This window comes from Dermacentor albipictus, chromosome 9 (genome assembly GCF_038994185.2).
Source record: "Dermacentor albipictus isolate Rhodes 1998 colony chromosome 9, USDA_Dalb.pri_finalv2, whole genome shotgun sequence".
Lineage (NCBI taxonomy): Eukaryota > Metazoa > Arthropoda > Arachnida > Ixodida > Ixodidae > Dermacentor > Dermacentor albipictus.
In genome coordinates, this window is record NC_091829.1 from 92,178,678 (window position 1) to 92,206,070 (window position 27,393).

At 42.7% G+C, this 27,393-nt stretch overlaps 1 protein-coding gene across 2 annotated transcripts; it reads right to left on the reverse strand.

Moving 5' to 3' along the window:
- Positions 1 to 848: 848 nt before the first annotated feature.
- LOC135914633 (R3H domain-containing protein 4-like) lies at positions 849 to 27,266 on the reverse strand. 2 transcript variants are annotated; one of them, XM_065447565.2, is made up of 6 exons: positions 27,001 to 27,259; positions 19,687 to 19,868; positions 16,915 to 17,039; positions 12,649 to 12,819; positions 6,641 to 6,782; positions 849 to 5,451 (listed from the first exon to the last, which is right to left on the reverse strand). In XM_065447565.2, the coding sequence occupies exons 1-6, from the start codon at positions 27,075 to 27,077 to the stop codon at positions 5,330 to 5,332; spliced, it is 819 nt and encodes a 272-aa protein (XP_065303637.2). In that variant the 5' UTR covers positions 27,078 to 27,259; the 3' UTR covers positions 849 to 5,329. The 2 variants fall into 2 exon arrangements, with proteins under 2 accessions (XP_065303637.2, XP_065303640.2); XM_065447568.2 differs by lacking the exons at positions 849 to 5,451; positions 6,641 to 6,782 and adding an exon at positions 11,890 to 12,070 and having other exon boundaries at positions 27,001 to 27,266.
- Positions 27,267 to 27,393: the final 127 nt, after the last annotated feature.

The following is a 27,393-nucleotide window of genomic DNA, read 5'->3' on the forward strand; positions in this document are numbered from 1 at the left end:
TTGCGCCATCGTGCAGAGGCTCCTAATTTATGTTTTTGCATTTAGACGATGCCTGGCTAGCTGGTCGGCAAGCAGGGCTGCAACTCCCATCAATTACATAAGTGACAAGCAAAAACCAAGATTTCATGTTTAGCAGCTAAAGCAACCCCAATAAATTGTTTTAGAATGAAAATATTACACTTTTGGCAAGAAATAAAGAATTTTTGAGATACTAACAGACATTTAATTCAAATACAACATGATTGGTTGGAGTTAAAGAACTTCCAAGCCAACATTTCTGTGCATACGCATTTGCTGCTACATCATGCAGATGTATAATAAAAATTTTTCAAATGAAAGGAAGTATCTTAAGACAAATGGAAAGTGTCATATTGGATACAATAACTGCAGTAGTACTATCTCGTCTGTATCTCAAATACTTGTTGCCCAAGTATCTTGTATCGTATCATGATACAACTGCAAGGCATCTTTGCCAGCCCTGCTTGTTACTTCCTGTCGGTGCCAGGTGCACTGATACAGTAACTCCTAGTCAATCCAAGCACACTGTGCAGCCTTCGATAAAGGCAACGAGTGAAATGCAGTCATGACATAAATGCTCCGATTTTTGCATTTGTGCAATGGCTTGTGAATGCAAGCAACTTGATTGTGCTTGTGAATGTGAAGTTACACAAAACTACTACCCCGAGCCACTTGCGGTAAGTACAGAGCTTGCAGCTTGCAGCAACATTAGAATTTGCTTCTAATGTGCAGCGTTGGTCACTTTACATACCACTACAGAGAGGACACCACAGTGGCAAAAAAAATGCAGCATTGTGCCAAAATGTACATTTAGACAACTCACATCTATCCACATTCTTCAGCAATGACTTTAATGCTCACAATGACAGCATAGAGTACAGCGCAACGAACTGTCATGTGTATGCAAAGCACGCATCATCTTAAGCCAGGTCTGGCCTGGTGCTGTTATTTAAAAATGGTTCAACAGAGAAGCAATTCTCTGTTGACGTCTGAGAAGCAAGTACAGACACCGCAAGGCAACCAAATGACGCCATCTGGATTTGTAATCACTATGAGCACAGTCGAAGTGTGCGAATTCTGATTCAACTAATTTAATGTCCTAGTTAATTGCACCAACCTGAAGACTCGTTTTTCATTATGCCTTCAAGGCATTTTGAAGCTCCCAAATTCAAACCAGACTTTCAGAAAATTCAAGCATTTTTGCTGCTATGCTGTGATAACAGGAACGGAACCTATGACTCCTGCGTGTATTCGCAGCTTTCATGACTGCACAGGCACACTTTCTCCAGTTCTCTATGGAACCTGGCAATGACCACACAATACAGAAATAAAAAGGTTTTGTGCCTATACGTATAGAGTGGAACCCCGTTGATACGTTCTTCGCTGTTAGGTCTTCCTGGCTGCCACGTAGCATTTTAACAGTCCCAACCTAAAGCCTGTTGAAGCTCGTGTATTATGTTCCCGTTTCATTTGTCGCTATTCTGTAATGTTCCCGCATCTTACGCTGCGTTTGAATGTGGCGGTCAGGCAAATTTAGTGGTGCAGAGGCAAATTTGGTCTTGTACATCACTACAAACACAAATAAAGTATGCCCGTGGTTAAGACTGCCACGAAATGCTGAAAGTATGCGATCGTCAGTCCTGATATGACTGCCTCAGCACAGTTGTGGTTCTCGCAGGTTTCCTTAAGTAAGCTTCTCCACATACAGCCATGCTATGCAGTGAAGCATATTGGGAGTGAAACGGGGCTACGGTCGCTGAATATAGTATGCGTCCTACGTGTGCAAGCGCCATCTCTCATCACAATACGAGTGCTGAGGCATTTAATAACTGTACTGGCGGCCGTTCGAAGCTGTTTCTGACATTTATGTGGCCGATTTGGGCCTTTCTCACTGCTATGTTTTTCTGCCTGTTATGTTTATTTCCTACACTCCCCTGAAAAACGTATCAACAAGGTTTAGTAACCACGTCTTATTAAACTTCAACCAATTCAAAGTTCAGGTATAGTCTAAACAAAAATCTTGTGTGCCTAGAAGTTTGAATAAACACAAGTAAACTGTAAAAATCGACAGATCACAGATGTAAGCACACTTCTCTGGATCGTCAGGCTATGATGATGATGGACTGCAAAACATTATTTCTAATGCACAATGCAGGTGAACATAATGGCAAATGTAAGCAAGCACCACTCTAAAAACAATTTGCAATATACATATATATAAAACAAACAATATAACAAAGTAAGGCCCAAGCTATAGAAACGTCAGTTGCGTTTAACTATGTCTGTCGTCTCTAGTACTTTGTGTGGACACAAATTATATAATTGATCAGCAAAACTATGCTAAAAATCATAACAATAAACAATAAAGCAAAGAATATTACAGTCATCTATTTACCTTGTTTCACACATTCTTCTTTACTTTTTATTTACAGTTCTAAAAATCTTAACTTCTGAAGTCTGAATTTAAACGGCATTCCCAAGCAACTGTCATGGCTGAGAATGAGAAGAAAGAATTCAAGAATCACATAAAAATCTTAAATTTTCTCATGACACATGATCCATATTATGAAATTAGCAATAAAAGTGTTGTTTCTGCAAAACAATCTTTCTTAAATGGACACAGAAGAGAAAATATATTAAATTACACTGCGATAAAAGATGAAAACATAACCTGGCAAGTCTTGTGGACTTTTCGTGCGTCTATGTAACAGTCATCCATACATAATATTCAAGATATGTGATAATCTACAGAAATACATGACATCAGGTTGTCTTTGCTGTGGGGTGGGCACCAAATGCAAAGGGGAAAGTTGAGGTTTTGTTTTATCTAGTAATAAACAACATTTCCCCACCAAAATGATGTTGAGACATTATTCTAAAATTAATCTACAACCAAGGCTGAATCAGTGCTTCCTTTTGTTGTCCATTTAATTAACAAACATATTCTGACATTGCAATGATTTTACTGTTGCCAACAGTAAAAGGCCTCAAGCTGCAAAAGAGCTCGCTTCGTAATGCACACTGTTGAAAAAGTGATAAGAGCGGTTAAAAAGTGATATAAAAGTGATAAAACCTACGCCCTAAGTGCATGGTAAGTGACTAATGTTAAACCTGTCTAAGTGCAAAGCTTTGCAAGGTATCATTAATGGCAATCGGGTAGCCTCACTTCCATAGAGACGACTCACTAAATTAGTCTGACAGCAGTGCTTTGAGTGCTAAAGACAAACATTCGCTTTCAAGACGGACAGACATTTGTGACAGGAAATTTTACCTGACTAAAAATTGTGCATTCTAGGCTAGCATTAGAGTGAAGGTAGCCGGATACACAAAAGAAAAGCACAGAGCACCAGGTCACAACGGAGCCACAGTTAACACACTTAATTTTCCCACAAAGACTGAAGCATCAGCTGATGACAGCAAAAGAAATTACTCAAAAACCTTGTTTGAGCATGCATTCAACCATTAAAAAAAATAAGACTTGAGGCTTTCACCTGCTTTTTTTTCTACTCTTTCCGTTCACTGCGAGACCACAACGAAAGAGCTTCTGCCAGTGCCCAACTTCAACCTTGCCTCATTTGTGAGCCTACTGTTTCTTTTTCTTGACTCTGTAATGACTAGCCTGGTAAAACTTCCTTTGCCAACAAACAGAAGTTTGACATGCAATTATGAAAGCGTTACCATACCCTACTCATTATGTGACACCAGGCAACATAGTACATTCTTCTTTTACCAAATATAGAACAGTTATGGAAACACCCAATTGCATCACTCTGGTTTGCCTAGTTACCATGTGAAAGACGCATTTTTGAAACGAAGTCACATGCCCTCGTTGTACCAATTCTCATTAAGTCATGATGCAACGCTCACTGCCTTCAGTGCTGAATAAGCTTGCACTGTGTGCACAAAAGCTGTGTGCCACATTTTTCCAGTAACTACCATGAATGTTGAGAATGTCAGCAATGCACTCAATTGGCTTATACAGGTGCCATGATGGCAGCATCGAGTGCTTTAAGTGCTGGATGCACAGTTGGATACGCTTCAAGCAATCACGCAAACCAAACAAAGCAGTTCATGATGACAACATGGAGCACTGTGCGTGTTTGCGGCGTCTGCACAAAAGCTGTGCACCACATTTTCGTTACCATTTTGAGCAAATGTTGTGAACGATGTCTGCGAAATGCATGCACTAAATTGGAGTGAACACTGCGAGTGAAACTAAAGAGGTGTCATGATAGAAAGATGGAGTACTTTAAGTGGCTGAATAAGTTTTTAGTGTGCACACAAAAGCTCTGCACCATATTTTCCCCACGACTAACTACACTAAACATCGTGAATTACATATGAAAAACGCGTGCACTCGGACTTCAACACCCTGAACCAAGCGAATGAGTCATGATGGCAACAGTGGGGCACTTTCAGTGCTAAATGAGTTTTGCACTTCCAGCTCAAAAGCTGTGAGCCACGTTTTTCTGGTGACTGCAGTGACTGTTAAGAACAATGTCTAAGTAATGCCTGCATATTCTTGAAGTGAATGGTGCAGTACAACTACTGTGCGAAAAAAGGGATGAAACACTCCGAAATGTCTATACAGAACAAGTTTGATGTGTAGGTGAAAGAATTAAATTTGATGCTAGTATTGCATACCATTTTTTTTTCTTTTTTCAGGGCTCACAAGAAAGGTTAAAATGCACCCCAACCTCCCACAAAACAAGCAACATTCATTACACATATTTGCTGAAGTGAGCACACACAACTCTACCCATCACACATTCTAGCATATCATCTCTATTAGTCCATTTGAATTTCCAAAGCAATGTCCTTACAAGTAGACGAGCATGTGACAAAGCAACAGCCATCACCTCGCATGCACCACTTGCTCAAAATAATCTGTTTTTTGACATCCACGCTCATAAAATCCAAATAAGTGTGTGCTTTGAAGACAAGTGCAAAACCACTTTTTCAGAAATGGCTGGCCGTGTGGCCATACCTATGGCGATTCCCATGGAACGGCAGTGGTGAAAAACTGGACAAGGAAATGATGCAGACGACACAAATGCTCCTGTAGTCTGCATCTTTTGTTCCTCCTATCTTTCAGCACTGTTGTTTCATGAAATTTTTAACCAACTAGACCCAATCATCACCGTCATCTATGCTGCTCTTTACTGTTCTCACAAACTAGCCTATCTAGCCATTACTAGCTGCAAACAAGCAAAGGTGATGGCAAGTGTCAGGACAAGGTGGGTTCAGTTAATTTAACAGGTGGGTTGCACAATAAACAACGCTGATGACCATGCAGGTCTTTTTGAAGTGGTCAGCAGCCACTGCGGGCGGCCCAGTGGCGCTCAAGGTAAGCGGAGAGGGACTCAGGGGGCCGACAGAACTCGGTCCTGCCGTTTCGCACCCTCGTCCAGCGCTTGCCCTCCATGTCGTAGCCTGCGACCACCATATGTGAGGCACGTTAGTCGAAAACGTTTAACAGTGACAGCTGTTACAGGATCTTCTGTGATTTACCACGAGATAAAACATTGAGCACAACCCTTATGAGCTGCCAGCCTGAATAGAAAAAACTACAAAGACCCCTTACTTCTGAACGCAAACAAGATCTCATGGTGATAGGACCCACATTTTTTCTGCCGTAGGCATTTACACAAGCATTAGCAATGCACTTGTTATTTACTATCTGTTGACACCAAGATCATATGTAGATCATCTCATCCACTTAATTCACTCTGACAAGTGTTCCGGCTTTTTTATTCATCATGCATGAAATATAGCGGCACATACAAAGAAACTGGCCTTTTCAATCTCGCACAGTGCTACAGTGCTTGCTACAGCAGGCTCTTAGTCTCCAGCGAAGTGTGCGCGAAATGGCCCACCTTGTCGCAGCTGCCATTTCACTGCTTTTCAACGGATGTACAAAGGGATATGTTCTACTGCCTAGCTATACGTGCATCCAGCTGCCAAAACATGCTCTCAATATTCTGTAACTTCAGTAGTAGTACCCAGGGTTAGTCCACCTGGTTTACAGCTGAAATGTCATGACAATGTATCACCCACAGAGATAAAATTTCTAATTTCTAATGCTATTATTGAATAAAGACAAGCAAACAAGCCACGTAGCTTGAAGACCTGCTCGAGATCCATGGGACAGGCAGCGCCATTAAAAAGCTGACCACACCACAGGTTCTGCCCTAAACCTGCGTGTACCATCTGAATACACTAAACTCCAGGCCTTACCACCAATGTCATATAACCCATGCTACTAATACTAGGTCATTGTAAGCTAATATAATGAAACTAGCAGCAGCGCTTTGTAAAAGTTATTGCAACACTGTCCCCAAGGGCACAACTTGCAGCAGTCCACAAAAATGCAGCAGTCATGGCCAGGAATGGAACATGGGATCTCGTGCTTAACAGCAGGACACCATGGCGATTGAGCCACAGGGGCAGGTCAAGTTCTATGTCATGGTGCAAGAAAATCCTTGAAATATATAGCAATGCTCCAATTTTCCTTTAATTTAGGCATACAGAACTGACATCACGAAGCTCAGCGCATGTGTGGTGGCTCCTCGTGCAAGAGCACCGTGGACGCACGACGTTAAGAGCACAAAGAAGGACTCACTGTGTGCGAACAGGCTCATGTACTGGCACAGGGCATGCAGCAGAAGGCGCTCGAAGCTGCTGGCCAGCTGGTAGCGCTGCTCCCCACGGGGCTCGCGCTCAAAGCTTAGGCACAGCTCGGACTCCAGCAGGCACAGCGTGCCCTGCACGCATGGTCAGCCACTCAGTGCCGGTGGCCCCCGGGGCGTTCACCACACACAACATGGAAAAACTGTAAAACTCTTCAAGGTGCAATTCTGCCACACGAAAACAACGGTCATCAAACTGCATTTGAAGTGTAGCAGGACAGGTTTTGGTGCTGCAGTGGCTCAATTTGGGAGAGGGCTATAGTGGAGACGATTCTAGAGAGCAGCATTCGAGAGGCGCAGGCGCGAGAAGGTCATGCTGCCAATAGACTGGTTATGTCCGCGATGACATCGTCCATGCCACTGCGAAGGCAACACTGCAGTTGGTGAAGACAGGACGCGTCTCGGTGTACTGTAATACCACAGTGCTCTGAATTGGCGCGTTGTACAACACTACAGAGATGGCTTCAAATGGAGTGGTCCATAAATCAGTGAAGAGTGATGGAGCATGTAAATCAAAGGTGGATGAGCGCAGGCAAACACGAACACAAGCAAAGACACATTGGACCACTTTTGTCCTCGTGTTTCCCTGTGCTCAACCAACTTTGGTCAAGATGCAACAACAAGCCCACATCGCCACTCTTGTCAGCTTGTAAAGCTGTTTTTTAAGCCAAAAGACAAAAACTGCGATGGTGGCCAAGACAGTCGAATGACAAGAAGCTTCGCTTTATATCAGCAATTATCTTCGATGGTTCCTGGACAATTTTTCGTTTCTCGAACGTGCCTTGCATACTTTACTGTCAGGTACACCACAAGAAACTGAGTGAGGAGACTCAGGGGAATGTAGGCGCTTGATTTTCAGTAAGAACCATATGAAGCCAACAAATAATGAGTACTCAACTGCCCTGAACTTGAATATGTGGTGCCAATTTGGGATCCATATCAAAGTAACTTAAGGGCTCCTTGCCACGTCTGGCCATATTGAACTGGCAAGCGCAGAGCAGACATTGCACAATAACAATCATGTCTGCAAAGTATTACATCGCTACGCGCTGCGGAAAGATCTGAAATTTCCATCTGAACGCCGTTTCCCTCTTCACTCGCGGCTGCCACGCTCCAAGCCGGACGGTGATGTAATCGTGTCCGCAGCGTGATGTCACCCATGATGACACGTGACTTCGAGAATTATTCAAGACAACATCTGTTATCTGTGTGATCTGTTTCTTGAATTGACGAATTGAAGTTTAGAGAAATAATAAAACACACAAACAGAATGTCTGTGTTTTTTGTTTTACTTTGCACTGAAGCAAGAGAGATGTACTTCCGCTTCATCTGCTTGTTCCCATGGTCGTGCGGTCACGTGCGCAGGTACCGAAACTATGCCATTTTCTACCATGTTCCAGTGCGTGATCACGCTCTGCAATCTGCTTGTTGTGCCTCAGTATTCATGTAGCACTAAATTACACCGCTAGTTATGTTTTCTTGTGCACAGTGTGCAAAATCGTGCGCTGCACGAACGAGACAACAGGCTCGCGCCCAATGCCGTTGGCAGAAGTGCCTAGCGAAGAAAAAAAAAGCGAGGAGCCAAAAAAAAAATAAAAAAAATGAAGGCGAGGCTTGTGACGTATGCGTCACGCGATCCTCGTGGTCCAGGATGGGAGAACGCAGGGAAGGAATTTCGCTTGCGGAGGCTACATGGGGCGAGTGGAGAGAGCGTCTTGCTTGGCAGTGGAGCCCGCCTGCTGAAATCATGCATTCGCAGCACAGAAATATTTCTATCTCGGCTATTAATCAGCCAACTTGAAAAATGCGGCACAATGCTCCCTAGACGACACTTAACAACTTCCAGCATATAACCAAAATTTACTATGGGGCCTGGTGAGGGACCCTTTAATACAATCATTAGGAATGGTATAAAACAACTTGGTTCATATTGTACTGTCGAACCATGACCAAACCGCGGGGACTGCATTAATGAAAGCTAAGCTTCAGCTACTTTTCCTTGCTTCATGCCATATGATGTTCTGCCTAAGCCCCTTTCACAAACTATCTATATTATTATCCTTGCCTATGCAATTATTTCGTCCATACTCCCCATTACATTTCACACTGTGTAGACCATACTCATAAGGTTTGCATCCCAGTATGCAAGACCAATTCATTTCTACACTCTTACATACTGCGAAAAATCTAATGATGATTGGAACTACCTATCTGTACCACTAGCAACAATTTTAGAGCATGACAAATTTGTGAATGCGTTAACCAATATTTTGTAACATTTCTTTGTCATGCTTCTGTTTCCTTTATAATATTGTATTGTTAGACAATATTTTCTAACATTGTCTGTTGTACTTTTGTTTTGTTCTAGCAAATATTGTTTAATTAGGAACACTCTTAAGGTTTTTAAAAATTCATTATCCTGTTCTGTGTCATTATTAACCCCTTCTCCTCTGTAATGTCGGTGACCCTGATGGTGAAATAACCCAAAAGTAAATAAAAATTAAGCAGGTGTTACACGTTTGTAAAACGTTAATGCACAAATCTGATGGAAACACTGTCAAGATGAGTGGCGGCGGAGCGAGCTGTCCAAGATGATGACGAACGCGCAAGCAGTGGCACGAGCGCGTCTCTGTGACCACGCGACGTGTGCGATCAGGCATGCACTAAGCCAAAACGCACTAAGCCAGAATGCACTAAGCCAGAACGCAGTCAGCCAGTACGCACTAAGCCAGAATGCACTAAGCCAGAACGCACTAAGCCAGAACGCAGTAAACGACAACCATAGAGAAGCCGTGGCTTCAGGGAGGCATGCTCGTATCGCACCCCAAAGGCATGGGTTCAATTCCCACCCAGACCGAAATGTACCGAATTTTCTTTTCGAAGCCGCTAATTTACTTTGTTTACAGCAACCTCCCTGAGAAATGTGATGTCAATCTGGGCATCTGTTGAAGTGATCTTACGTTTCGCGGCGTCTGCCATTTTTCGTCACGGCGCAGTTTGGCCAAGGTCACTGCCAACGTAGACACCTAAGGCTTTCGCCTTAAATATAAACAAATGAAACCAAGGAAAGCATATGGAGACTGTTTCCTTAATTGAAGTGTAGACCCAGGGCCTCCGCATCACATGTGTGACGCTCTACAATTTGAGCCAGAGCAGTAGCGGTCTCTCCTTCTGTTTCTTCAGTATTTGTGAAGCCAAGTATATGGGTTGTTGCAGAAGGTTGTGGGGCTTGGCTCCCACCAAATGCGAGATGCATTTTCTTCTCCTGTTATTGGGCTTTTTCCTTTATTAAGAATATGAACCTTATCAGAAATTTAACCCTCATTTGTAATTATACTTCTACACTTCAATCAAGGAGACCGGTAATTTTCTCTAGATGCTTTCCTTGCCTTCGTAGTCTGTTGTTTTCCTATGGTAATGAGAAGCTGAGAAACACAAAGTGTTCCAATAAGAAGATGCCAGGCAATAAAGTTAACTATCCTCAGTCGATTTTTTTCGCCCTATGCGACCGCCCACGGTCGATTTTTTTTTTTGCAGATTCAATTCTTCTTAGGGACTTGTATCGAAAAAATTTAGCCTAACTTTTCTAGGGTGACCGTAAAGCGAGAAAAAAATATTTTGCGTTGACATATATCTACTCTTCATTCATGAATAACAACAATAAAAAAGGAAATAAACTTATAAGAATAAAAAACTTGATGCATTGTTAGAGTTTAAGGCTTTGAAAATGCCCACACGGGCATATTTCGCAAGATTCAAATGTTCCTGCTCTTACACTAATATGTACATCTATAGCATAATGGAACTGCGTAACTGCGTGCACTCAAAAAAATTGTGCGCTTATGTGCCCGTCAAAAAAACAAAACGTGTAACAAACTTCCACTAATCTTCATCTTATCGCCAACCAGAGGGAGCTAGCTTGGGCAAGTCTAAAAAAAAAAAGCAACAAAAACGCATGCCTGGTGGCATCCTTCCTATGCGCACCCCTGTGAGCACTCAGTAAGTGAGAAACAAGCGGTCACCCTTTGAGTGATTGATAATGAGATAGCCATCAGTTTTGCAAGTGGAAGACACCGAAATGGCCCGCGAGAACAAAACCCAAACCACTGCCCACCTGCACGTGCACCAATGCGCGAGCGGTAGTACATAGGTAGACGCGTGGAAGCAAACTAGCTCCAATACAAACTATGCAATGAAAACCGAGAGAGAAAAAAATTTCCTCTATTTCCATACAGTGGGAGCACATGAGAGAAAAGAAAAAGTTAAGAAATTGGCGGGCTTTTTAAACGTACAGACGGCGCCGCAAATATACGGCACCGACCATTTCTGGACTTGTTCGCAGTACCGTATACTTACGTCATTGACCCTCAAAGGGTTAAACAAGGGGAATAAAAGCAAGATTGACACGTATTATTATGTGGCAAAATTACACTCTAAAGGGCGTACAAAGCCATTAAAAATGGTGTGTTTTAAGTGAGCACTTTGAACAGCATGCTCTATTCCACACTTAAGTGATAATGCCAATGTACATCTGCTAAACTCAACTGGGAGCAACCCATAAAACTGAAACTTCCACTCCACTTCTCAGATTCAGATATGTAAGCACAACTCTGAGTCCCATGCTAAGAGCCTCTCCATATCTCAAGGTTAGATAAATTCTACCCTGGTAAGATCTTTGTGTTGCACATATATTTGAAACGTAAATCTTGCACAGTGTTGAATTGAAAGAAGAGTGTCAATGGCCAAGAGAGTAAGCCAATTGCTTGGCTGGTGAAGTTACATGTTACGAAGCGACACATGGAGCTACGAATGAGTGGAATGGCATACTGGGGGGGCAAGTAACTACCTGCAGTGATTTAACGTGAATGCAGAATAGAGTAGGCCTCTAAGAGTGCTCAGTTAAAACCCTTTCATTTCTGTGCAGGTGTGTGAGAAAAGTTGGGATGGAACAACCACAAAGTGATCAGTACCAGCAGGACGGGGTAAGAGCTGACAAGAAACAGTCATACAGACACATGTTAGTAACAGCAGCTTGAATCCAGCTGAGGCAGGAGGGCTGGAATGCTGATTTCTAAATGGATGTCTGACACACTCCTCACTGGAGGTGCGGTTCCTTCATCACTGAGGTGCTTTTTTCTTTGTCCCTCGGATCATTGTTAATGCACTGGTGGCACAGATGACACAGTGGCCCTCCTGTGGGCCGTGCATAATGCCCACAGAAGTCGGGCAGCCACCCGTCACCAGGCTGAACCTTTTCTTTCTTTCTTTGCCGACATGCTCGTGACAGGGCGTCTTCTGCTTTCAAGAAATGAAGCAGCTGGTGACCTGGTGACATTCCATCTTCTGTGATGCAGCTGTAGAAACTGAACGAGGAAAGGGAGTGAGAGAAAGGTACAGGAAAGAGATGACGAGAGTGCTTGGGGGTCCCCTGTAACCAAGAACTGCAGTCACAGGAGTCTCATCACAATTAAAGAAGGGGTATAATAATGAACCCAATTGATTATTGATTGATCATTTATTTACTTACTTATTTATTTACTCAGTGATTCATTTAGCATAGCATAAAATACTACAAAAACGCATCCAATCTCCTAGCTTTGGTGCAACCTAAGAATGACTTGAGTGAGTCGCTTAACATTGATCTGGATTACCATAACACCCCACTTCATTTGAAGGGAATCAGACAACTGATAAAGGCAATGTTTTCATTTCTGCCCCATGCAACGACCTTGGGGCGAATGTTTGGTACAATGAATGCGTATTCACTGCACACATATGCTGAGGGACAAGTGTACAAAACTTTTTCAGCTGTTCCTTTCAGATGAAAGCTGGTGGGGGTCACTAATGATGAAAACATTTGAGGACTGCCACACTAACTGCGAGTAGGCAGCAACTTCACCGTCTTGTGCCTGTCGCACCCAATGCTGCTGCGAGTACTCACTAGGGGGACACGCTGCTTCCTCAGCAGGTTCCGTAGTGCTGCGTCCAGCCTCTGGAAGCAGCCACCAGAGGTGGGAAGACTGCTGGTCACTTCGTCGGCAATTTCATCGGGCTCTTGGTCCTGAGCCAGAGGCTGCACCTGCCCTTTGCAGTTGAGCACTTCATCCCAGACCTGCGTGACATAAGTGTGGTTCCATCAATACTTTAAACAAAGAAAAAGAAGCAAAGGTGAATAGTAGTGACAAAATACAGGAGAATCTCTTTGACACGTTACATTCCTATCTGTTACATTTTCACAGATTTTACACTCTGAAGCACCAATACTATATTGTTTCCACAGGGCCATGTGTATTCGCTCCCCATTTCTTAGAATTTTCTCCCTGGTTATGTCCGAAAGTTGCTACAGCACACCACTGCGGCTGCGTCATCCAGCAGTGGCGCCTACGATAACCACCGCATCTCATCGTTGAGAACGGTCACTTCACAAAACTTGTCATGTAGCACAGAAGGAGAATCAAACCCGTGTCCAGATCATCACTTGTCGGTAACCCAAACATGGCTCCTGAAGTTGAAAGCCAGGAGAAGGTGGGCAAAAGCACAAGGGGTCACCCGACATCCATGTTTGCAGGAGCTGTCTCATGACCTTTGCTACCTTGTGCAGTTACTTCGATCATGCTATAAGGCTTCCCGGAAACTGAAAAGGGGATGCAAGTGCTCAACCCTTTCAGGGTCAATGACGTAAATATACTGCTCCGCGAAAAAGTTCGAAATGGTCGATGCTGTATATTTACGGCACTGTCTGTACGTTTAAAAAGTGCATCTATTTACTAGCTTTTTCTTTTCTGTCATATGCTGCCACTGTGTGGGAATACAGGGAATTTTTTTCTCGCGCCTCCCTCTCTCGGTTTTCATTGTATGGTTTGTATTCGAGCTAGTTTGCATCCATGCATCTATATACTACCGCTTGCGCATTGGCGCACATGCGGGCGAGCGGCGGTTTGGGTTTTGTTCCGCGGGTGGTTTCGGCTTCTTGCGACTGCAAAACTGATGGCTATCTCGTTACTAATCACTCAGAGGGTGACCGCTTGTTTCTTGCTCGTTTAGTGCTCACAGGGCTGTGCATAGGAAGGATGCCGCCGTGCATGCTTTCCATTGTTTTGTTTCCATTGTTTGTTATTTTTTGGAGACTTGCGAAAACTTATTGCCTCTGGTTGGCGATAAGATGAAGATTAGTGAAAGTTTGTCACACGTTTCCTTTTTTGATGGGCACACAACCAGACAGTTTTCTTGAGCGAGTGTACCTACGCAGTTCGATTACGCTACAGATGTACATATTAGTAGTGTAAGAGCAAGAACATTTGAGTCTTGTGAAATCTTCTCGTGCGCGCATTTTCAAAGCCTTGAATTTTTTGTTCTTATAAGGTTATTTTCTTTTTTATTGTTGTTATTCATGAATGAAGAGTAGATATATACCAACGCAAAATATTTTTTTCTCGCTTTACGGTCACCCTAGAAAAATTATGGTAAATTTCTTTCGAAATAAGTCCCTAAGAAGAATTGGAATCTGCAATAAAAAAAATGGACACTGGACGGTCACATACAGCTAAAAAAAGTGACCCTCAAAAGGTTAAAAAGGGTCAAAATAGGCTGCTACATGTATTACCGAAAATTGAACCCAGGCACCAGATGAAAATTACAAGCTTCATTAGGATGATCCACAGTTATTATGAGTGCTTGAAAAATTTTTCATGTTTAGTCTAACTGTCAGGCAATGAATGATAACATGCATTACTGAGCAGGTTTCAAATAGCTTTTTTCTTAGGCTTCCAATTTAACTACAAATAATGTCAAATAATGTTTTGTGTAAGAGTACCTTTTTGTCTCATCAGTGGAGCAATTGTTAATGGTTGTGGGGTTTTGCAGATCACACATTATTTTTCCACGGTCCCCCAAAAGAATGTATCAATGGAGTTCTACTGCACTTCAAATAAAATGGCAGTTTCTCTTTGCAGGAGCGCATGCCTGCGCCTTAGCATGTTTCAGCACATACTAGCACAGGCACATAATGCAATAACAGAGGACGTAGTCAAAAATATATGCCTTCAATACACTAATGTCTATGCATTAATGCACTGAATGCTAGTGCACCAAAAGCATTATTGCATCAAGCACAGCTGTGATGAATGCATTAATACATTCCTGCTTTTAAACTTGCACAGACATGGCCACAAGAATGTAGATGTAGCCAAACATTAACTAGGTAAATTAGAAATGTTGAATTATTAGCTCAAGAAAATGTGCCCTGTAGTTTTTTTTGTTTTTTTCACTCATTTCGCATGACATAATGCAGAATTCAGCTTCGTGAATACATCTGGGCCATCTGCACCCTACCATCCCTGGCCATAGCTGAAAACAAGTTTCTTTAAGGGACACTAAAGAAAAGAATACTTTCTGCTATATTAGTGATGTATCATTCTGCAATACCAAAACAGCTGCTCTTACTATGAGAAGAGGCCTGGTAAGCTAGAAAAGACACAAAAAACAAAAGACGAGTGTCGATGCTGGCTTGAAGTTTGTGCACCCGCTCACCGTGGCATCGTCAATTTTGACGGTGTCTCCTAGGGCCTACTTAAATTTTTATTAGTAAAAATGGACTACACTGGACGTTTACTAAGCCCCAACAGCCCGAATATGAAAAAGTACCTTGGAACCAGTGACATCACACCAACGTACCAGCACAGGTTAGTTATGGTGCAAAATTCAAGCAATAACTTTGACCTTCATTTTCGTTTCTAATCTTTCTAATAAGTGTTCCTTGAAGTTGTGACTCTCCTTTACAAGTGACAAGTCATTGTGTGAAAACTGCAACTTATTACCACTGTTCGTTTGATTTTTCTTTTCCTAATTTGACTGCTAACGGCAGCATGTGGCTTGTCACTCAACGCTCTTTGACTGCTTACCAATGCGATGGACCAGGTATGCCCCTCCCTCCCTCCTCTCAGCTGTCCTCCTCACCGCTGCCAAATGCATCATATTTGCTGGCCTAATTTACAAGCACTGCACTCGACCTTTAGCACATTGTGTCTTACTCACACTTCTTATAGGACAACTTGAGGCATGTAGACCGACACACACAGGGACCAATTGTAGGCACCAACTCTACCAAATGTGCCTCTACAATGTCCTCATCCTGCCGCACACATTTCAAATTCAATGTAACACATGAACCAGCTAATCTAAACATGGATTCTCATCTTACCCCTTGAAACTCAGAGTGTTTCTTCTTAATTTGAAACATTTCCCTGCAGCATCAGACATGTTAAGCATGTTATCTACACATGTATAACTGGTTTTGTCCAATGAAGCTCAGCAGTGATGCATAGTGTGGACCACGGATCCATAGATGGCAGTCAGATTGCTGTTTGGGTGTAGCCTCACTTTTGATGTGTAGTGGAGCCTCAACGAGTACAGTTCGGGACAAGTCCATAAGAGGATCGCTTCTTTCATGATGTCACTGCACTTCAATAATGTACAGGATCGAGAATTCCCTCATCCACTCATTACAGACCTACATGGTGAGCAGCCTGCCCATGTTGCGGCCGAAATGTGGATGAAACAAAATTACATTGTGGGGGTTAACAGCCCAAAGCCAGACAGCAGGAAAAAATGGCTGCCTCAGTGAAGGGTTTCAGAGTAATTTTGACGACCCGAAGTTCTTAATTGCATAACTAAAGTATGCTGCATGATATTTTACATTTTACCCCAAAGAGAATCTGGTCACTGCTGTCAGGAAAATGAACTCATGACATTGTGCTCGCCAGAAAAACGCGGCAGATACTGAGCGACCACAGCGGGCAATGCATACAAAATGCCACCAGCATTTGTACCAACCACCGTGATGCCATTCACTCGCCAGAATCATAGCTTTTGCAGAGCGCCAGGTCAGAGGGCTCACAATCTGTCCAACTCTACATGAATGCTAGTTATGAGCAAACAGGGTAAAGTACTGGCCAAACAATTAGCATAATGCACGAGCCAAGAGCCCCAAGCTGATGTCACAATCAGTATGAAATGCCTGTAGCACAGGTACTGGGTACGCAAGTACAGTTTGGTTCTCCCACTGCGAATATATTCGTAACACTGCAGCAAGAGCATCACACATATTGCCTTGTGTGCCACATCATTGCCTTCTGCCCAAACTTTGCCTGCAGTCGCGGAACAATGCAGGCTAATGAGAAGAGCTGCAGCGGCAGATGACTGCACGCACCTCATGGTTGTCCAGGTCGGCGAGCAACCGGGAGAAGGCAGAGACCGACTGGTGCACGAAGTCGTCGATGCTCAACTGTCCTGCAGCGTCCTCATCTTCCTCCGCAAGGGTGTGCAGGAAGCGCTCTGCATTCACACGCGCGCTCATTTCATCTCGTCACGAGGAGCCCCTGCAACTGCCTTTGGCACAAATTTAACAATTCAGTGCCTGGTAGGAACGCTGTCAAGCATCTACTGGTCCAAGGTGCCGTTCAAGTCACAGGGACTCAACTAAAGGAACACAGAAATAATGAAGGCCTCTGCACAAACTGGAACTGGCTGCCTGTTGCTACAAGTTTTTTGTCTTAGTCATCATTACACTGGTTCAACAAAAAAGCTGTGTTCCATCTCACAAAAAAAAAAAATGGTGGCACTGACGGTGAGATTGAATGCAGTAAAGAAGGGTCTTTTGGTGGACGGGCACTGTGCAAGGAACAGTGACAGAGAAAGCACATGAAAAACACAGCACAAACTTGTTTGTCATGTGTTTGTCACATTGTGCCACGTTCATTGCATCACTCTGTGTTCATTTTCATAATGCCGCACAACAAAACATGACACAATCACAAACAAATTTGACCTGTGTTTGTTGTATTGCCTTTGTCTCCGTTTCTTGTGCAGGCCCCGACCATGAACCTAAATCAACTTGCCCAATTTCCAGCTCTTCTCGGGGACCTTGCCCCTCTATGAACCGCGACCATTTTCTGAATTGACCCCTTTTGGAGGTTTCACTTTCAGAGGACAGTGATTGGATAAACCAGCAGGCTGATTGGGCAAACCAGCGGGCAGAATGCCCATGACTCCAGTGAGGCATAGCTCCAGAGGCAGCTTTTCATACAAAAATGAAAGTATACCCAAATTATTACACTCGAGCTTTGCTATAATAAAGCTGCATCCAACACAAAGCTACCTTCGTTATGTCCAATATTCATTTAAGCATTATTCATTACATTCTGATAATTACAGGAAGCAGTTTAGATTCACTTCATTATATGCAACACTATGTTACATCATGGTTTAACTGTATTATTAGTGTTTGTTTTGGTAACATATTAAAAAAAATAAGAAACATTGCTTAATCCCACGTTTACTTTTAAATTTATGCATAGTCAGTGAGATTGATTACACATACTCTGCTTCAGTAGTTCCGTGCAGCATGGTGGAAGCTACATGGCTCTGTAACCAATCTAGGGGTGAACACACCTTTAAAGGTGCCCTGTCATCTGCTAGCGGCGAGTGCGGCAGCACAGGTGACGGTAGCATCTACTAAGACTGCAACTGACAGTGAGGTAAGCTGTTGTGATAGCAGTGGCAGAAATTCGTTCCATATCTGCCCTGACACCAGAAAGGCCTGCGTTCCCAAGATATTTTGAGATAAAGAGGAGAAGGAGGGTTGTGCAGAAGGCAAGAGAACAGGGTTCAGAAGGGACACTCAGCCAGCATGTCACGCAGGATGGTGGCACCATCTCTTGATTCCTCTTGTAACATCCACTTGTACACTGTGTGCTTGCTGACATTATTAAGTGCAGCTGTTTTCTTAATTAGAATTTGTGTGCGTTATCACACTCTTTCCACACTGTTCCAAGCATTTCAATGCCAACTTATTTGTTCCTAACTTACTCGTTCCTTTCGTCTAAATGAGCAGCTTGGAATGATTTCACACAAGCAAGGCTGTGGACACTATTCTTGCGAACAAACAATCAATCAACCAACTTTATTTTCTTTGGATAGAAGGAGTATGGGACTAAATGCTTGAGCAGCTTGACAAGGTCCCAAGCCCGTTATAGTTGGCAAAACTGCAGGATGACGGTCAGTCATGCACGAAGGGTTAAATGAAGCACTAGCCAGGAGGGAGTCCTACGCAATTTTGTGATGTGCGGATTAGACGAATGAATTTAGCTAATGTCAAATCGTTTGTATTTTCTAAAATGCAAATTAATGTCTGTATGCCAACACTGCATTAATTTTGTTCACTGCATGTTTTCATTCGAACAAGCGAAGAACTCTACTTTCAGTATCACAGAGCCTCAACAAATATTTTATTAAAGAACGAAGCAAAATCATGCAATAAACGGCCCCGAAACCAGCACAGGAGCTTCCAAGTAAACACCTGACGACAAGACCCCCTTGTCAAGGCTATTGAGTCATCCAACAGGTTCCGAACCGTGGCACTACATCTCGCTGCATAGGAATCTGCGCTAGCACAGTCTTGGCTCTGCTGCACAGAACTACTGAAACAGGGTACAGTTTGTGTAGGGCAGAAGGTGATCTGACCCACAGAGATTGCTACAAAGATTACTAGAGGACACCCTGGTACTGCAAGTGTTCAGCTAGCAAGCAAATTATGGTAATTACTTGGATTTGTCTAATCTTCTTCCCTGTGGCTTGCAACATTCTTACGACATTGTTTGTTATGATTTACTCCAAGTTTCCAAGCACTCGCAGTGTCTCCGGCCACATGTCCAATCATTGTAAATTGTAGCTTTTATAATGGAATATTTCATAAAAAATCATCAACTTGTAAGATTGCAAAGCTGTTTAAAGCCAAAAACTCTAAGTTAGGGCGAATCAATGTACTACTGCCAGTCATTACCCAGCTAGCTGAACTGCCGTGTTTGCAGCTTCCACGCACACCATGGCACCAGCGTTTCCTCTAATAATTTCTGTCAGAAAATATATGATTTGACGATGTTTACACAGCAGCACCGCAAGCCATTTTGTGAACTAAGCATACCGTTGTCGAGGCGCCGTACTTTTCTGGTAGAACGGTGCTTCCCGCGAGTGCTCAGCCCCAAGACGTCGCCACAGGCAGGCATTGACCGGCGCGCAGCGCGCCGTCGCGGCTCCAGAAGCGATGAGTGGTGAACATGGACAACCAGTTCCACGGGCTCCTCGCCTTCGTCATGACTATTAAACCTACAGGAAGGTATTCAACACAATCGTCATTTGTAACAGCCATCACACCCGTTCATGAAGAAAGGAATGTTCACAAGAGGCCCAACATGGCAGTTTCGAAGGTTGACTGACTGACTGACTCACTGCTTTTTTAAAGGGATGTGGCATACAAGAGGCACATTGGGATTTGTAGTAAATTATGTTCCTGCAAAATCGAAATGGCTACCCTTACAGTAAGAAGACGCCCAGTATTCCAGAAAAGAAGGAAAAACTAAAGCCAGGTGTCAACACCAGCCTGATGCTTCCACAATCAGCTTGCTGTGAAATCATAAATTTCAACAGGGTCTGCTTGGGGTCTTGGGAAAGGACTACAGTGCAATATAAGAGAACCACTGACTCATCTTGGAATGCTTCAAGAACTATGACAAAACACACAAAAATATGAGAAGGTGCTTTGAAATCAGTGTCACCTCACTAATGCACCAAAGCTCAAACCGCAAAAATTTAATCAGTCTTAAATTACTGCCCTTTAAACACCCTGCGGCATTTCTTTTATGCAAGGAGCATCACTACTTGCAGAGGAAATTGCAATTGAAGAAGACAGACAATTTTAGTACAATTCAAACTGTCTGCAACAAACAGGGTCTCCTATGTGGTGGCCCTGACAATCTTAGAGGACATACACTGAAGGGCACAACAGTGTGAAGCGAGTCACATGGTTCCACACACACATAAACACACACACACACAAACACACACACGCACACACACACATACACAGAAAGTGCCTACAGAGCAGTGATAAATAACAGTAGCAGTGAGTTCTCTGACATTGTAGGCTAATTCAACCACAAGAACAGGAGAAAACTGAAGTGGACTCAGACTAACAGCAAGAGTTTATTGGCATAGGCGGGCTTACTTACACAAGTACACAAGCACCATCTATGCAAATAATTTCGGTAGACAATGCCAAGAATGAGGAAAAATAGAGCAGAAACAGAAACTGCCAATACAAGTTCTTGTGAGGGAAAGTACAGGGGAAAGAGCTAAACTTTCGTTTCTTTCATATTAATATGTCACCTAATAAACACTGTTTTGTTTTACTGCCATTATCTGTTCACAAAATTTATGTTCTCAGTAAGTGACACTCTAGATGCTTTCGAGCTAATCTGTCACTTAGCTGCACTTAAACTTTCCTTCAATACCCTAAAACTACAAAGTTCACTACAAAGAACTCCGTCATTGAGTTGTGCAGGTGAATTTTGACCACTAAGGTCAAAAGACAATACAGAAGTATAATATCGAAAGGCAATACAGTCGTTTTTGCTTTCTGCCCGTATCAAAGTGTGGCCACTGTGGCTTGGATTCAATCAAATGAGCTCATGCTAAGCAGCTTTCTACAGCCAGTGAGCTATGTGGCGACTTCTCAACTTTAGTTATAAGAGGAAGAGAAATAATTTTTATGAAAAACAGAAAAGGTTAAAACAGTCATCTGAAGCAAAAAAAGAAGCTTGATACTGACGTGACAAACAGCCATCTGCGCCATTATATCAATGCCTCAGCAGCACAAATGCCAGTTTGTAAGGAAAAAAAAAAACCTTAAAGGGACACTAAAGTGAAAAGTGATTTCTTCTGCATCAGTAAATCACCGTTCTACAACACCAAAAACACCACTCTTACAACGATAAGACGTTTGGTAAGCCAGAAAAAGCGCAAGAAAGAAATGCGGGTGGCGACGCCTACTTGAGTTCCCGCACCTGGGGGCTGTGACGTCTTGGATTTTGATGGCATCTTCTAGGGCCTACTAATTATATATAGCGGTACAGATTGACTACACTGTGTTCTAAAGGAACCAAATATTAAACATGCCAAGTTTCGGGAACCTTTATTCAGCCAACGCGGCCCAAATGCGAAAACAAACTTTGGAATCCCTGATGTCACGCTGACGTACCGGCGCTGGCGTTTCGGCGCGAAATTCAAATACTGATACTTGGACCTTCATTTTCTCATCTAATATTCAAACTATTTTCTTGAAATGACTGCCTGCAGGTTTCTCAAACAATGCTTTATTAGTCTAAACTGATTTATTGTTTCCCTTTAGTGTCCCTTTAAGCACTAGTTGAATGCTGACGTTGATTATAACAAGGTAAACAATTTTTGCGATACACAAGGTGGAGATAGTCCTTTGAAGCAAAGAGCTCAACTCAGAAGCCAAACAGCCTTGTGATCCATCATTTCACCACCTCAAAAACAGAAATGCAAACTAGAAATTACTTCAACAAAGGACTCGAATGCAGAATCTACGCAGTGGTGCAGAAAAAGCCACTGTCAGAGCTCCTGCGGTCGTTCTTCTTGAGAGCAAATTTCGCTACAGTATTTGTTGAAAAAAGAAACAAAGCAGAAGTTGTTTGTGTTCAGAGTTAAAACTCGCATAGTACAAGCATTCCCACCAGTTCGCAAGTACTAGGTGGGCAAAGATCAACAAGATATGTAAACAAGGAAACAGAAACCTCCGAGTTGCATGGCCTTATCAGGCTGCTGACTGCAAGAGCTTCAAGCACACATCAGCAGTGGACGGTATCCCCTGCTAACACCACTCTTCAGCCAATGATAAGAACGCGGTCGTCACTTGAGTTACTTTTGCACACATCAGCGCTGTCCATTCAGTGTATCACCTGCTTCAAATGTCAGGCAACAAATAAAGAAGTGGGATGACCCTTTGTTGCATGTGCCTTAAAAGGAAGCTATAACATCAGTAGCTCTTATCTAAAAAAAAAAATAGGAACAGAAAATGTATTTTGCTCAGTAACCACTGTACTAAATTTGGAGAGATTTGTTGGATTTAAACAAAATAATTAATATCTACTAGCTGTCGGGAACAAGTTTCCTTTATTTAGAGCATCAGTTTTCCTTGACAATAATCTCACATAAAATTCTCAACACTGAGGAGTCAAACATACCACTGTAACCCAGCAATAAAGAACGATATCACAGTTCTATAAACCGTATCTACTGAGACATTTAAAAAGTGGACAAAATTGCTGTACCACTCTGAATTAAGCACTACTCTGAAGTTTGCCAATAACTTCTCAGCACGACTTTTGCAAAGCCCTCGTAAACATTTTAAGTTTCATATAAGCTGCAAACTCACATATCCCATAATTGTTCACTTTAGGTTATGCAACACAGTTTACAGAAGTGCAACATCTGTCTTTAGTGCATAGTTACTAACTTCATGCTTTAACTTTTTTTAACTGCCAATTTTCACCAATTTCTGTAAAACCTATGTGGGCCTAAATAAATATTCTGCTTCAATCAAACATTACACTCCCCCCTGCTTTCTCTCTTAAATTCTACAAACTTCATTGAAATCTTTTTTGCATTTCCCGAGCATCTTAATACGGAAATAGGGAATGGCCCTGAGCTAAACCCTCCTCTTAATTTGCAATGAAATTAGAAAGTGATAACGCCAGGCAGTTCACGACAGCAACGCTATGGCCATTTCGAAGAAACCCCGAAATTTTAGTTGGCCTATTATGTTTATAATAGTATATTATTATGCTACTACAAAGGACAGCATGTGGCCACCTGGTGACGAGTGACATGAAAAATTAGAATCTGGTACATTTTTGCAGAAAATTGGCATGTTCTCTTTAACAAATTCTTATACAACGATTAAGTATTGATATTGGTTGGTATTGCTATTGCGCGAACAAATAGCTTTTGTTAATGGCATCATAATTTATTTGTTCATGCGATTTTAAAGCATTTTATATCAAAGCTATCATACTTTAGCAAGTTTTTCTAAATAAACCTTCAGTTGGTAGACAGCATTCGTCCTGTGTTGCTTCTTTAGAACCTGCAGGCTGCTTACAACATTCATTCATCACTCAGGATGTGCATGTGAAAAGGCACTTTTCCATTATGTTGCACACACTGTCATCTGTATACAGTCGTTCACATAGAGCCTCACAATTCTTCTTGGGCCCCGTTTTATTTAGCATGGGGTAATTCAAACTTTGCATAGCTCAAATGCAAATCTCGGGTCTCTTAATGTTCCAATTAATGCGAGACGATGGGTCTCAGGGTTTCTGCGGGACACGCAACACAAAATTCAAGGTCAGATCAAGGATCTCCAGGTTGCTGAATGCCAAAATTTAAGGAGGTTGAAACAAACTTCGGTCATACACAAAAACTAAAAAAACATTCAAATCTCCTTTTTCCTGACAACAATTCTTTACAGATAAGCAGCCACGATTGCAGACATGCTTCAAGCTCTTCAGCTGGCTTTTCAAACTCAACTTTCCCATTGTAATGATGTCAATAACACTGTGGCACATGACACACTTCACTAGATGAGGATTGGTAGTGATCGTGGCTTCACCAAAGATACTCTTCACATCAAAGACATGACAAAGACTTGACAACAAAGACATCATTGACAACAAAGACATCAATGGCTGAAACTTTTTTCTCCAGGCATTTCTAGAGCCCAGAGGCGGTATTGTGGGCGATCACTTTTAGATTGATACTTTCACTTTCGTGAGACTAGTGACGGCGTATCAGCGTCTTTTGGTGACTGTGTTCCTTCTACTGTATTGCAACTACGCCCTTGACCACGGCCAGTCTGGAGCACGAGTCAGGTGTTCAAATGCCAGACGCGCACTCTAAACTGGTCGCGACTTGGCACAGAGCCAAGAATGCAGTCGCCCATAGATGTTGACTCACCTGGCGCTAGTTTCACAAAAATCTCGAGAAAGAGAATGTATTGTTTAAAGTGATCTGCTGAGAATACCACCCCGGGCCTGAAAGATGAAGCCATGATAAAACAAACAAAAAACAATGGTCCGGCTCAGTCGTTGACCTGGGTTCCTTGAGCACCGCAATGGCAATTGCCTTTTAAACGAGCCTGTTGTCAGTAGATATGGACAAAACAGACTGCAATCACCTAACAACATTCTCAAGACAGAATATACAGAACTGTTTCCAGGTAGAGTGTCCATAGCACAGCACCAACACAGAGTTTATTACTTTGGATATTCATAACCTAATGCTTTCAAAGAAATCAAGGAGCACATTTATTTTCACTGTCTTAAGGATCCTTGAATCTCTTTTCCCGAATTCAAGGATTTTCAAGAACTTCAAGGAGGTGTAGGATCCCTGTCATGTGTGTCTAGAACGTGCAATGTTACTTTCACAAAAGTCGCTGGTACAGGGTGAAATCTGTGAACTTGTTACGGGTAACTGAAACTGGATTTTGGCATAAAATGATACCTTTACATCACCTTTATGTCATAATCTCGCATCCTACTGAAGCGTGTAAAACGGCTGATATTGCAAGCATGGTAGTTGCAATTTGTGGACATGCCTGAATGAACTGATACAGACAAGGGTTAAACCTAGTTGGGAATGCTCACAGGGGCCTTCATTTCCCGAGTTGATGTCGGGGCTCTTGGAAACTACAAAATATACTAGTATTCAGACGCCCACTGCTTAAGCTTCTAGTTCCAATTCAGAAATTCAGATGTTATGCGCAGCAAAATCATAACAACCAGCTACAGAAGAGGTTAAAGGAGTGCTGACCAATATTTTAGAAGTTGTAGAGACTTCACATGTACAAGGATCACAATTTAACAAATACGAACGTTAGGAAATACTTTATATTACAATTTTGCACTGAAGTTTGTGTCGAAATGCTGCACTTGGGAGTGATCGACATTACCATAACGTCAGAACACAGAGTGAAATTCCCTGGCTTCATATAGCAATAGGGCTAGGCATAATGCTGTTGGTGGTGAAAAAGAAAAAAAAAAAGGAGTACTGCATATGTTTCCTACGGTTGAGCTTGTGTGCGGTAACCGAAGCCATCACAGAAATGAAGCAAGCAACTGCGTAGCGACGTCATGACGTAACCATCTCCGGCGTGTCAAACACAAAACTGGTTTTTCGAGACAAGTATTATAACAAATTATGTAAGGTATTCCTTGCCAGTATTCTTTCTAAGGTTTAGCATATTTGTTTGTTCACTCAATGCAAAAAAAAAGAAGACAAGTTGAAGATGTCATTACAATCAAGAACAGCCAAACACAGGAAACTCTTTGGAAGCAAGTGACAGATGTAATGCTTGTACCACAAGTTTGCATGCAACATGTCTGTTTACTTATTCAATCATTAATTGCCTGGCACTGCGATGCAGCTGTTTTAACAAGGTTAGACATTGGCGCCTGCTTATGGGAAAATGCTCAAGTTAACTTGTGCGAAGGATGCAACACAAATATAAGTCGGTAAACAGGGCAGCCCACACCAACAGCAACTATGACTTCCCAACCAGCAGCCATGTTATAATGAGTAGCCATTCTACAAGCTTCGCTACCAATCAGGGAATAGTGATTCTAGAGTAGTGCAGTCTCTGCATAAGCTATGCTTACTATTTGGCACAATCAATGATCACGAGCCAGTTTTTTTTTCTTTTTTTCCTTGCGGGAATTAATCCTGTCATTTTCGCTCCTATAGTAACAGCAATAAGTTTGCAAATACTGTGCAGCAACCCGGGCCGAAAAGCTGATATCTATCTATCTGATCGGAACTTTTTTCCAATATAATAACCCTGTCGTTATCAGGGGGACGTATTCTCGGACGGTCACTTTCGGAGGCAAGTTTCAGTGGGCGCTGATTGGCTGGTTGAGGAAACCCGCTCGAATCGTACGACGCGCCGTGTATAAAAAGTGATAGCATCGCCGAAAGTGATCATCCGAGAATACGTCCCCAGTACATATTTCCTCGACAACACATTAGAAAAGCGGCAGCGCAGCGCAGGAAATATATCGCGAACCTAGCAAGTTAGATGCAGTAGCTTCATTGCATCCTTGCTCTGTAGAGCCCTTGTAATTGTAATCAGCGTCCGACGTGCATAGAATAATTTTTCTTGAGTGCGCGATAAGTGCATATTCCGCACAGTCAGGCTCCCCTGACCTTTACCTCCTTAGCAGGTAAACGATCGGCTGAAAACGAGCGCTTGTGTGGAAAGCGGCAGGAAGGTGCTTCAGAACGTAATCACGTTTCAGTCGCGCACCCTGCGAGCCCTAGTAACAGCTGTAGCAAAGCGATATGCGAGGGCCAAGCAAGTATCCGCGCGGCCAACGACGCTACTCACCCGTCAAGGACATCGTAACTGGCCCCTGTCCCGTTGAAGGGGTCCTTCCCATTGGCTCCGTTTCGAATAACTCCCATGGTGTTTCAAAGGCGCGCGTACCGTGCTTACTAGTCGCGGAGATATAACCGAGCGCGGCGTCTACAGCCCGAAGCGCAGCGCAAACTGACCACCTACCAGCAACAAAATTTTGCCCGACAAGCCCCTTTCCCTGCGATGTCGCACCGTGTAAACAGTGGGTGTGTTCTTTTCACGGGTGGTGTGGCAATTTACGTCATGAGTTTATCAAACGTATAGTTGCAAGACGTGCTGTGAAAAGCTCTTAAAGTATTGTAAACATTTAGCGCTTTTGTTTAGTACCAAACGATTTTTGCGCCATCTTTTAGCTGCCTATAA